At 46.4% G+C, this 13,968-nt stretch overlaps 1 protein-coding gene across 1 annotated transcript in view; it reads left to right on the top strand.

Moving 5' to 3' along the window:
• Positions 1-13,968, top strand: part of LOC106606871 (voltage-dependent calcium channel gamma-2 subunit) — a 74,232-nt gene that overhangs the window by 46,616 nt on the left and 13,648 nt on the right. The window contains exon 2 of the mRNA XM_014203279.3: positions 4,313-4,396. Within this exon, the coding sequence (XP_014058754.2) occupies positions 4,313-4,396 (84 nt within the window). The remainder of the gene's footprint in view (positions 1-4,312; positions 4,397-13,968) is intronic.

Here is a 13,968-nt window from a genome sequence, read left to right as displayed (position 1 = left end):
GTAACTTTTCTCACTCTAGCTTGAGGAGATAACCAGAAGGCAGCCCAGCAGGGGTTGTGTTTGTGGCTTCAATAGCATTGGAAAAAGTACCTCTGTGTGATTCTTAAACAATTAACCCCGACCTTGGAATGTATTGATTTCAATATGAGGATGTTTATCCAGAATGTTGATCCCAACATGACGGTCATACCAATAGAGTAGGACTCCCCAGGGCACAGGCCAATTTACAAATCACAGCCTCGTCACTGGAATCTCCCCATGAAGACACAACCTTGGAGACATACTATACAGCCATCTCTAGGGAACAGAAAATGGGGGCACATCGACCGGAATATCCAGGGGCTGAGCAGACCAGGAGCCTCTGTGGGATGGGTGATTGTAAATCTACACCCACCCACCAGCCCCACTCACTTGACCTTGTCCACCTCCCTCTTCCCTTCTTCCTCCTCTCCTCTCCTGAATGGATCTCAGTCTCACCCTGGTCTGCTCTAGTATTGAAGTGCTTTATGGCAGTGGGACAGGGAAGACAGGAGAGGACCTAGGTGTTAGGCCATAGCTCATCGCCACAGTAGGGGTCATGGTGGCCAGTGGTCGTCAGGGTGATTGAGGAAGTCCAGTGCTGACCCCTAGTATGGAGCCAGCTGATGGGACCCAGTGGGTCGGTCAGTGCAGGAGAGTCCCATGGCCTGGCTCTGCTCTTAATGCTAACTGCTTTATAAATGATTAGCACAAGACTTATATGCCCAGCTAGAAGGCTAGCTATACTTACAATGCCTCGATTGCTTTTTAACACTAAGCACTTTCAACGGGGCTGAGTATGTACTGACATGACGCTATTGTAGTACTACAGCTTGCTATAGTGAGCAACCCTCCGATAGAGGTAACATAGTGGATACTATGGCCTGTCTGTAAACGCTGAATGAAGATGTCGTGACCCACCAGACACCTGTTGTGGGTCCCCTGCCAGATAGGCCTCCCCCTCTCCCCCCTACTCTCCCACCTCCGCCCTGCTCCTCCCTTCCTCCCCCCTCTCCGCCCTCCTCCCTTCCCTCCCCCTCTCCCCCCTCCACCCTCCTCCTCCCTTCCTTCCCCTCTCCCCCCTCCACCCTTCCTCCCCCCCTCCGCCCTCCTCCTCCCTTCCCTTCCCTCCCCCTCTCCCCCCTCCACCCTCCTACTACCTTCCTCCCCCACTCCCCCCTCCGCCCTCCTCCTCCCTTCCCTCCCCCTCTCCCCCTCCCCCCTCCTCCTCCCTTCCTCCCCCTCTCCCCCTCTCCGCCCTCCTCCTCCCTTCCCTCCCCTTCTCCTCCCTCTGCCCTCCTCCTCCCTTCTCTTCCCCTCTCTCCCTCCACCCTTCACCCTTCCCAGGGTCACACACTTTTGTACAGGAGGTTTCCGAAAAATAAAAATGTCAGTATAAAACATTTACCAGCGTGCTGAGTTTACATGTCTGACAAGAAAAGGACAGTTTGGAGCGCTTAAGTGTCACATAAATCTTTCAGCGCATTAATTGAAGTGGTTCCCCCAACAGGCTACTCTCTGCAGCTGCTTGAACAAATGACACAACTGTGGACGGGACAGCCAGCTAACTATACCATACTCCCACTCTGTGATGTCAGCTGTTGATAAGACAAAGACACATGGTGCACTGTGGGTGGATGCTGTGTTCTCAATGTTACAACTCCGTGGCGACTGTGCTGTGTAACTACATAAACAGTCGTATCCTTATTGAAATGGATTTGAAATGAAAGAGTTCAGGATACTCCTTGTTTTTCTCCTTCACTGCATTTGACCCACTTTTTGATAGATGTTGTTTATTGTGGAGGCTCAGTGGCTGTACTGTGGTGTCAGTGGTGGTAAGAGTCGCAAACTGAGTTTGATGTGCTTTTTAGGCCTATGAGTTTCGATCCAACAATGATGAAAGTGTGACAATGGAAGCAGATCTATCCCCCTCTCTTCTGGACTTCAACCTTCTCTCTGTTCATTGCCCTTCCTCTGTCTCTCCCTCTTTCCCATATATTCCTCCCTGTCTCTTGTTAATTGCCGCAGAGCTTGTTGATGGAAATCAATGAGTGCTTTTTGATTATGAGCCAGAGCTGGGGAAGGTGAGAGAGAAGTGGACACACACACACCGTCAGCACTTTGGACTCTGTCCACCGAGGAAGGATTAGTGTGTGTTTCACACGGAGGTTCCCACACTCCTCTGCTGCGGCCCAACTCCAACCTAGCATGGCCTCTGCCAACCGCTCGGTGAAAACTCAATGACATTGGAACAATCACAACAAACTCTCCTCTGATGAAACCTTAACTACCCTCAGACAGTTAACAGACAGTTACGTCTGTGGTATCAAACACCGTCTCCCCTCAGCCTTGTGAGCCCTACCACACACAGTGTGCACAGAAGGAAGAGCAGTGTTAAGTCTGTTTGATAGCTCTTCCTGCAGACGCCAGTCGCTCTCATATCCGAGCGGTTCTCGCCGGGGGTCCGTTCTCCGTACGTAGGGTCCATTCACAAAACCAGCCCCCCACCCAGCTGTACCCGCGGCACCCATCCTGCCTTCCCGCCATCTTCTCCTCGGCAACACCTGGCACCCGGCTAACAAACACCTGTTCACCTAATTAGACAGACACTGGAGGGAGAAGGAGATGAATAAGTTAATGAGACAGTGATCTGGCCCAATCACATGCCCCGGCGTCTGCTTCCTCCTCGTCTGTTTCCTCCTCGGCAGCAGGGGTGCAGTAATGACCTCTGTATTGGGTGATTCCTTCGCCGTGTGACCTTGAGTGACCCCATCACGGATGGACCTTCTGTGGTACCACAGCATGGAGGAATGGAAGGATGAAGGTATAGAGAAAAGTGGGAAGTGGGGAGAAGGACAGGCCAGGCCAGGCCAGGCAGGCTGCTTCCTGAAAGGGCAGTGCGAGTGACTTGGCAGCCTGGGCACTGAGGCGTCAGCCAAGTGAATGAGCATTAGGAGATGAAGTTCCCATTGCACAGCAGTTGGAGCCGCTCCAGGTCTCACCAGCTGTGCCACTCTTGTTTACAAGCTGCCACCTGCTGCCGGAGAGGCCTCCATTCTGACTAGCAACCTCAGGCTCGCATGACCACCAAAGCCAGACCAGGGCATGTGCTGCCTGGGCTAGGGAAACCCAGTCCCTGGTGCTTATGAGAAGGGCAGAGCGCCCACTCCTCTGTGGAGTTTCATCATCATGTTTCCTAACATCGCTGTGTGTTACATTTACATGCATACATAAATACAGGCAGGGGCGCAACTTTGGTTTTAGAAGTGAGGGGGACATATTATTATCCAGTCAGATAAAAACCGCGACCTGGAGACCCATGGGGCGGCGCACAATTGGCCCAGCATCATCCGGGTTAGGGGAGGGTTTGGCCGGCAGGGATGTCCTTGTCCCATCACGCTCTAGCGACTCCTGTGGCGGGCATGCGCTGACACGGTCGCCAGGTGTACGGTATTTCCTCCGACACATTGGTGTGGCTGGCTTCCAGCTTAAGCGGGCATTGTGTCAAGAAGCAGTTTTGCTTGGTTGGATCGGCTTGGTTGCATCATGTTTCGGAGGACGCATGGCTCTCGACCTTCACATCTCCGGAGTCCATACGCGAGTTGCAGCGATGAGACAAGACTGTAACTACCAATTGGATACCACAAAATTGGGGAGAAAAATGGGTAAACGTAATATATATATATATATATATATATATATATATATATATATATATATATATACATATATATATATATACAAAAAAAATCACAAAATAGCTAAGTTGGGTCGGAGCTTGCAAAACGGCAGCCATCTAGAATGGATGTAATGACTAAATGTCCAGGATCCTATCACTCATTATATATTCATCTCTCTGCAGCCCACACAAACAAATCACTGGCCCATATGTTTCACACACCGGAACTGGATCCACATCCTCCTCCATTCCTCCATGCTCAGGTATCCACAAAACACGCATCCATCCATGCCTTTCTCCATGACTTGACCTCCTCCCGTGTCTCACCATCCCTTCCTTCCTGCAGGCATACAATAAGTGCAGTGTTGCTCCAAAATAATGAATCTGTTCTTTTCAACGCATCCTGTGGATCTCACAAGCTCTTTCTTTATGTTGTTATGCTATGTTGGTGTTTCCTTTATTTTGGCAGTTACCTGTACACTCATAACTACATGGGTTTGAACTGACTCATGTCACACTTTGTGTTACCATGGTGTTTCTCTTGATTCTATTATTATTTTTCCTCTGTGACTGCTTTTCTGACCCTGTGTGTTTTCTCTCTTGTTTCTCCTCCAGGGAATTTTAAAGGGATGTGTAAACAGATAGATCACTTTCCTGAGGACACGGACTATGAAGCGGACCCCTCTGAGTACTTCTTACGTGAGTCTCCTCTCTTTGGCTTCCACTTTTACAGTACAGAGGAACCAGTGAACCTCAAGGGATAGTGTGGTCTGGGCATCCCATCTGCACATTTGATACTGTATTGTAGTGAATAGTGTAAATACTACACAAATACTACACAAATGTACAACTGTGTACTTTCTAATCTTGTTAAGAGAGGGTAGTATTTAATATGAGGTAACCTTCAATCAGGTGACAAGGGGGGACAGAAATCAGCCAACAACGCATCCTCTTACTTCAACTGACAACTTGTTCATATTTAATACCTGAGCCCACTTTCCCCACCCAGCCCCTGACAGTCAATACAGACAGTAGTTCTGGTGGGCCTGTGTGTTATTTTAGATATCTCTAAACTGTATCCTGCTTTTAGTGAGTGCCTGTCTGTCTGGTCTGAACTCTACCAGGCACCACTCCTCTTCTCCTGGCTGTTTTTACTGCATGCCATGTGTAATATAACGTGCAGTATTACAGTCAACTGTGTACCCTGTAAACTCCCCACATTGATTTGTGCTCTGTTTTCCTCACTGCTAGCAAGACATAGAAATGTGTGTCAGACAAGCTGTGGTAATAATCCTAAAATTACATGATTTCAATGCCAACATAAATTGTATTTGAATTCCATAATTTAGAATTTGTATTAGGATTTTGAATTTGAATGTAATATTTTTGAATTTGTAATGCACAAATGTGTATTTCATGATTTGAAACTGAATTGAGTGAATATTGCATTCAGTTTTAAAATTCAATTTACATTTAATTGAATATTCAAATTCAATATTTATATATTCAGTTTCAATATGATAGATATTGCATTCATTGTCTGTGTATCAAGTTCACAAACTAACATTTCAAGTTTATAAAAGTTTTATATTTTAAACTTCTCAGATGCGTTTAGATTAAGTTTTTAAGTTCAGTTCTCTAAATTCAGATTCAAAACCAGAGACAACATCCTGGCACTTTGCCAGCCAGGAAAAGTAGAGGAGAACAGATAGATTGAAATGCTCACTGTGATAAACAGAAGCTTCTGGCGGTTTCTGAAGTCAATGTGGCATGTTGAATGAATTTTTTTCCTATTAATTTGGCTCTAGCATTTGAACCATTTTGGCTATGAGCTCTTATGACCCCATTCCTGAAAGACTCTCTGGAACATGGTCATGCCTTCTGTTTCCCTCTATGATGATCGCAGGCCTTGTTAGAAGGGAGTGTCATAAAAACAATTTGGCCCCAATAAGAACATACTGTAGTTGAATAGCCAAGTCACAGCCCTTCTAAGGATAGTCTTTCCACTCCCTATTTAATGTTTCTCTTGGGACTAACTGGGATCAAAACATGTCTCCCGCATCTCACAAGATTCCTGTGACTGTGAGACTTTGAAGTGTACGATGCTCAAACCCAAATGATGGGTTTTGTTTATTTTCATATAACAATACACAGTTTCAACACAGTATTGAGAGTTTCAAACAAATAAGTTAAACTAACACTACCTCTGCATATTGACCTAGTACATTCAAAAAGTGCTGCAAGGTCCCCTCATTTTTCCCCTGAACAGTTCTCACTCAAAATATAGGAAAATGAGTAATTTTACCACAAACAACCCATTGGGTGGATCAGTGCTTTGATCCAATTGATTAGCACACATTTCCATGTTACGAGCAGTGCCTCGGCCCCACGCCTGTTTAACAATGCTCCAGACATTTGACCCCTCCCTTCCCCCACCAGTGATGCTCAACTGACCTGGATTCAGGTTGTGTTCATCTCCTGGTCTCCATCAGAACAGACAGTAATTGAAGCCCACTCTGAGAGAAGAGGAGAGCGGAGCAGTGCGTGTTACTGCCAGTCCTGGAGATGAGGCCTAGCCAATTAGGCTGTGTTTGACTTAACGCTCTGAGCGACTGTGCTCGTCCATATGGGCCAGAGAGGACGGTTATGATAACAGCTCTGGTAATGATTCTAACGATGCTGAAGCCTTAACGAAGCCGGATCAGCCCTAGCGAAGCTGGGCCTTAACTAGGTGCCCGAAGTCACTGGCCTTGACAGGGGCACAGGGGCGAGGTGACACTGTGTGTGTGTGTGTGTGTGTGTGTGTGTGTGTGTGTGTGTGTGTGTGTGTGTGTGTGTGTGTGTGTGTGTGTGTGTGTGTGTGTGTGTGTGTGTGTGTGTGTGTGTGTGTACATGTGTTTTAACCGCTTCCTGCTCTGTGATTGGACGAGAGGGCCGCAGTGCTCCCAGTTGCTTGCCAATTAGGACACTCACATCCATAAATATTTCAGCCTCCTTCCTATATAGGTCAGGCCTCCATCACTCTCTCTCTCTCTCTCTTTCTGCCTCTCTCTCCCCACACACCCGTCTGTGACTGGCATGTCTTTTTAGTCTGGAGTTGTACCTCTGTACCACTGTAGTGACAAAGTGAGCCCCTATTCAGGCCACTCAGTGTGTCTGTGTGTCTGTGTGTCTGTGTGTCTGTGTTTGTATGTTTGTGTTACATTTATGTGTTCTCTTCTGTGAAGGTTGGGCAGGGTGAGGTCATGAGGGTACAGTGGGCCACATTGGGACAGGTTCAGAGAGAGGTGGATGTCATACTGTAGCTTTAATATCTCTGCTGCCTGTTTCATCATAGCCAGGCTGGTGTGGTCTGTGAAGGGAATTCGTTTATATACTTACCCCATTTGACTTTAGTGGAGGACACACAGCTGGTATTTCCATAATGAGGTGTTGCTCAGAGCATCTGGAGGGAGACCAAAGAGAGAGGGAGGGTATGCCAGCCACTTACAGGGTAGAACGAGAGGGGAAGGGTTATGCAATAGAGATTATGTCACCTCAGGTAAAAACCCACAGGAAGTGACGTCAGAGGGAGTTCACACTCAGACTGAGGGGACTCGTCTATGATGTATGTAATCCTGTGATTCAGCACCTGCTAGCTCACAGTACACCAGCCTACACCAGTATTGGAAGTGAGCAAATCTGACATATACAGATGAAAGGCACAGAATGTTCTTGAATACGTACGTGCACCACCCCTCCCCCATACTTGAACACACACAGACAGACACAGCCATAGACACACAGACACAAACACACAGACACAAACACACACAGACACACACATAGCACACACAGACATCCCCAAACACAAACACACACACAGTAGCAGGCTGCTTTGCAGTAGTGACTGTAGTGACTGTGAATCCTCGGCTCTCCCCATAGCCAGGCGGTTCACACATCCACACACGGTTATATAACCCAGCTGAGGCATACTAAAGCGCCAGTGGGTTTTTAGATCATGTCGTGTCCGAGCTCCCATCATCCACTGCTCTACTGGGCGCTAAGCAGCAGAGAGAGAAAGAGAGAGAGAGAGAAGAGAGAGAGAGAGAAGAGAGGAGTAAAAGAAAACATACAGAAAGAGAGAGATGCAGAGAGAGATGCAGAGAGAGATACAGAGAGAGAGAGATAGAAATAGAGAGATACAGAGAGAGATACAGAGAGAGATACACACAGAGAGAGAGAGAGAGAGAGAGAAATAAATAAATAGAGAGATACAGAGAGAGATACAGAAAGAGAGAGATGCAGAGAGAGATACAGAGAGAGATACAGAAAGAGAGAGATACAGAGATAGATACAGAGAGATACAGAAAGAGAGAGAGAGATACAGAGAGAGATACAGAAAGAGATACAGAGAGAGATACAGAAAGAGAGAGAGATACAGAGAGAGAGATAAAGAAATAGAGAGATACAGAGAGAGATACAGAGAGAGATACAGGAAGAGAGAGATACAGAGAGAGATAGAGAGAGAGATACAGAAAGAGAGAGAGAGAGATACAGAGAGAGAGATATAGAAATAGAGAGATACAGAGAGAGATGCAGAGAGAGATACAGAGAGAGATACAGAGAAGTATACAGAGAGAGATACAGAGATAGATACAGAGATAGATACAGAGACAGATACAGAGAGAGATACAGAGAGAGATACAGAAAGAGAGAGAGTGATACAGAGAGAGAAAGAGAGAGAGATACAGACAGAGATACAGAGAGAGAGATACAGAAAGAGAGAGAGAGATACAAAGAGAAAGATACAGAGAGAGAGATACAGAGAGAGAGAGAGATACAGAGAGAGAGAGAGGGATACAGAGAGAGATACGGAAAGAGAGAGAGTTACAGAGAGAGATAGATACAGAAAGAGAGAGAGATACAGAGAGAGAGAAAAAGAGATACAGAGAGAGATACAGAGAGAGAGATACAGAGAGAGAGAGAGACAGACGGAGCGATACAGACAAAGCGATACAGAGAGAGAGAGAGATACTGAGAGAGATACTGAGAGAGAGATGCTGAGAGAGAGCGAGAGAGACAGCGACAGAGAGTCAGATTGAGTAGAAAATACGTTGTGAGTCTTGTTGTAGCAATAGTGGATGTTCTGTCAGTTTATTTGTATTATTTCACCTTTATTTAACCAGGTAGGCTAGTTAAGAACAAGTTCTCATTTGCAATTGCGACCTGGCCAAGATAAAGCATAGCAATTCGACAAATACAACAACACAGAGTTACACATGGAATCAACAAAACATACAGTCAATAATACAGTAGAACAAAAGAAAACAAAAAGTCTATATACAGTGAGTGCAAATGAGGTAAGATAAGGCAATAAATAGACCATGGTGGCGAAGTAATTGCAATATAGCAATTAAACACTGGAATGGTAGATGTGCAGGAGATGAATGTGCAAGTAGAGATAGTGGGGTGCAAAGGAGCAAGATAAATAAATACAGTATGGGGATGAGGTAGATAGATGGGCTGTTTACAGATGGTCTATGTACAGGTGCAGTGATCTGTGAGCTGTTCTGACAGCTGGTGCTTAAAGCTAGTGAGGGGGATATGAGTCTCCAGCTTCAGTGATTTTTGCAGTTCGTTCCAGTCATTGGCAGCAGAGAACTGGAAGGAAAGGCGACCAAAAGAGGAATTGGCTTTGGGGGTGACCAGTGAGCTATACCTGCTGGAGCGCGTGCTACGAGTGGGTGCTGCTATGGTAACCAGTGAGCTAAGGCGGGGCTTTACCTAGCAGAGACTTGTAGATAACCTGTAGCCAGTGGGTTTGGCGACGAGTATGAAGCGAGGGACAACCAACGAGAGCGTACAGGTCGCAGTGGTGGGTAGTGTATGGGGCTTTGGTGACAAAACTGATGGCACTGTGATAGACTGCATCCAATTTGTTGAGTAGAGTGTTGGAGGCTATTTTATAGATAACATCGCCAAAGTCAGAGGATCGGTAGGATGGTCAGTTTTACGAGGGTATGTTTGGCAGCATGAGTGAAGGATGCTTTGTTGCGATATAGGAAGCCAATTCTAGATTTAATTTTGGATTGGAGATGCTTAATGTGAGTCTGGAAGGAGAGTTTACAGTCTAACCAGACACCCAGGTATTTGTAGTTGTCCGCGGATTCTAAGTCAGAGCCGTCCAGAGTAGTGATGCTGGACGGGCGGGCAGGTGCGGGCAGTGATCGATTGGATAGCATGCATTTAGTTTTACTTGCATTTAAGAGCAGTTGGAGGCCACAGAAGGAGAGTTGTATGGCATTGAAGCTCGTCTGGAGGTTAATTAACACAGTGTCCAAAGAGGGGCCAGAGGTATACAGAATGGTGTCGTCTGCGTAGAGGTGGATCAGAGAATCACCAGCAGCAAGAGCGACATCATTGATGTACACAGAGAAGAGAGTCGGCACGAGAATTGAACCCTGTGGCACACCGATAGAGATTGCCAGAGGTTCGGACAACAGGTCCTCCGATTTGACACACTGAACTCTATCAGAGAAGTAGTTGGTAAACCAGGCGAGGCAATAATTTGAGAAACCAAGGCTGTCGAGTCTGCCAGTAAGAATTTGGTGATTGACAGAGTCGAAAGCCTTGGCCAGGTCGATGAATACGGCTGCACAGTAATGTCTCTTATCGATGGCAGTTATGATGTCGTTTAGGACCTTGAGCATGGCTGAGGTGCGCCCATGACCAGCTCTGAAACCGGATTGCATAGCGGAGAAGGTACGGTGGGATTTGAAATGGTCGGTAATCTGTTTGTTAACTTGGCTTTCGAAGACTTTAGAAAGACAGGGTAGGATAGATATAGGTCTGTAGCAGTTTGGGTCTAGAGTGTCACCCTCTTTGAAGAGGGGGATGACCACGGCAGCGTTCCAATCTTTGGGAATCTCAGACGATATGAAAGAGAGGTTGAACAGGCTAGTGATAGGGGTTGCAACAATTTCGGCAGATAATTTTAGAAAGAGAGGGTCCAGATTGTCTAGCCCGGCTGATTTGTAGGGGTCCAGATTTTGCAGCTCTTTCAGAACATCAGCTATCTGGATTTGGGTGAAGGAGAAATGGTGGGAGCATTGGCGGGTTGCTGTGGAGGGTGCCGGGCAGTTGGCCCGGGTAGGGGAAGCCAGGTGGAAAGCAAGGCCAGCCGTAGAAAAATGCTTATTGAAATTCTCAATTATAGTGGATTTATCGGTGGTAACAGTGTTTCCTAGCCTCAAAGCAGTGGGCAGCTGGGAGCAGGTGCTCTTATTCTCCATGGACTTCACAGTGTCCCAGAACTTTTTTGAGTTTGTACTACAGGATGCAAATTTCTGTTTGAAAAAGCTAGCCTTAGCTTTCCTAACTGCCTGTGTATATTTGTTCCTAACTTCCCTAAAAAGTTGCACATCATGGGGGCTATTCGATGCTAATGCAGAACGCCACAGGATGTTTTTGTGCTGGTCAAGGGCAGACAGGTCTGGAGTGAACCAAGGACTATATCTATTCCTAGTTCTACATTTTTTGAATGGGGCATGCTTATTTAAGATGGTGAGGAAGGCACTTTTAAAGAATAACCAGGCATCATCTACTGACGGGATGAGGTCAATGTCATTCCAGGATACCCCGGCCAGGTCGATTAGAAAGGCCTGCTCGCAGAAGTGTTTTAGGGAGTGTTTGACAGTGATGAGGGGTGGTCGTTTGGTCGCAGACCCATTACGGATGCAGGCAATGAGGCAGTGATCGCTGAGATCTTGATTGAAAATTGCAAAGGTGTATTTGGAGGGCGAGTTAGTTAGGATGATATCTATGAGGGTGCCTGTGTTTATGGATTTGAGGTTGTACCTGGTAGGTTCATTGATAATTTGTGTGAGATTGAGGGCATCAAGCTTAGATTGTAGGATGGCCGGGGTGTTAAGCATGTCCCAGTTTAGGTCACCTAGTAGCACTAGCTCAGAAGATAGATGGGGCAATCAATTAACATATGGTGTCGAGGGCACAGCTGGGGACAGAGGGTGGTCTATAGCAAGCGGCAACAGTGAGAGACTTGTTTCTGGAAAGGTGAATTTTTAGAAGTAGAAGCTCGAATTGTTTGGGTGCAGACTTGGATAGTAATACAGAACTCTGCAGGCAATCTTTGCAGTAGATTGCAACACCACCCCCTTTGGCAGTTCTATCTTGGCAGAAAATGTTATAGTTAGGGATGGAGATTTCAGGGTTTTTGGTGGTTTTCCTATGCCAGGATTAAGACTCGGCTAAGTTATCCAGGTTGGCAGAGTATGCTAAAGCAGTGAGTAAAATAAACTTAGGGAGTAGGCTTCTAATGTTGACATGCATGAAACCAAGGCTTTTACGGTTACAGAAGTCAACAAACGAGAGCATCTGGGGAGTGGGAGTGGAGCTAGACACGTGGAGCTAGGATTAACCTCTACATCACCAGAGGAACAGAGGAGAAGTAGGATAAGGGTACGGCTAAAGGCTATACGAACTGGCCGTCTAGCACGTTCGGAACAGAGAGTAAAAGGTGCAGGTTTCTGGGCACGATAGCATAGATTCAAGGCATAGTGTACAGACAAAGGTAAGGTAGGATGTGAGTACATTGGAGGTCAACCTAGGCATTGAGTAATGATGAGAGAGATATAGTCTCTAGAGACGTTTAAACCAGGTGATATCATTGCATTTGTAGGAGGTGGAACAACATTGTTGGTTAAGGCATATTGAGCAGGGCTAGAGGCTCTACAGTGAAATAAGACAGTAATCACTAACCAGGACAGTAATGGACGAGGCGTATTGATATTAGAGAGAGGCATGCATAGCCAAGTGAACATATGGGTCCAGTGAGTGGTTGGGCTGGCTGGGGACACGGCGATTCAGACAGTTAGTGACAATGATGGCAGTCTGTGGTAAAGATGTCTCATGTTTGTGGATCCTAGCCAGGGTTCACTAGGGGTCAGAGCATGGTGTGATGAGCTACAGTGAGGGAAAAAAGTATTTGATCCCCTGCTGATTTTGTACGTTTGCCCACTGACAAAGAAAAGATCAGGCTATAATTTTAATGGTAGGTTTATTTGAACAGTGAGAGACAAAATAACAACAAAAAAATCCAGAAAAACGCATGTCAAAAATGTTATAAAATGATTTGCATTTTAATGAGGGAAATAAATATTTGACCCCTCTACAAAACATGACTTAGTACTTGGTGACAAAACCCTTGTTGGCAATCACAGAGGTCAGACGTTTCTTGTAGTTGGCCACCAGGTTTGCACACATCTCAGGAGGGATTTTGTCCCACTCCTCTTTGCAGATCTTCTCCAAGACATTAAGGTTTCGAGGCTGACATTTGGCAACTCGAACCTTCAGCTCCCTCCACAGATTTTCTATGGGATTAAGGTCTGGAGACTGGCTAGGCCACTCCAGGACCTTTATGTGCTTCTTCTTGAGCCACTCCTTTGTTGCCTTGGCCGTGTGTTTTGGGTCATTGTCATGCTGGAATACCCATCCACGACTCATTTTCAATGCCCTGGCTGAGGGAAGGAGGTTCTCACCCAAGATTTGACGGTACATGGCCCTGTCCATCGTCCCTTTGATGCGGTGAAGTTGTCCTGTCCCCTTAGCAGAAAAACACCCCCAAAGCATAATGTTTCCACCTCCATGTTTGACGGTGGGAATGGTGTTCTTGGGGTCATAGGCAGCATTCCTCCTCCTCCAAACACGGCGAGTTGATGCCAAAGAGCTCCATTTTGGTCTCATCTGACCACAACACTTTCACCCAGTTGTCCTCTGAATCATTCAGATATTCATTGGCAAACTTCAGACGGGCATGTATATGTGCTTTCTTGAGCAGAGGGACCTTGCGGGCGCTGCAGGATTTCAGTCCTTCACGGCGTAGTGTGTTACCAATTGTTTTCTTGGTGACTATGGTCCCAGCTGCCTTGAGATCATTGACAAGATCCTCCCGTGTAGTTCTGGGCTGATTCCTCACCGTTCTCATGATCATTGCAACTCCACGAGGTGAGATCTTGCATGGAGCCCCAGGCCGAGGGAGATTGACAGTTCTTTTGTGTTTCTTCCATTTGCGAATAATCGCTCCAAGTGTTCTCACCTTCTCACCAAGCTGCTTGGCGATAGTCTTGTAGCCCATTCCAGCCTTGTGTAGGTCTACAATCTTGTCCCTGAGATCCTTGGAGAGCTCTTTGGTCTTGGCCATGGTGGAGAGTTTGGAATACGATTGACTGATTGCTTCTGTGGACAGGTGTCTTTTATACAGGTAACAAACT

This window comes from Salmo salar, chromosome 06 (assembly GCF_965601325.2).
Source record: "Salmo salar chromosome 06, fSalSal1, whole genome shotgun sequence".
NCBI classification, from domain to species: domain Eukaryota; kingdom Metazoa; phylum Chordata; class Actinopteri; order Salmoniformes; family Salmonidae; genus Salmo; species Salmo salar.
The sequence above is the reverse complement of the archived record's forward strand: the minus strand, read 5'-3'. Positions and strand labels throughout refer to the sequence as shown.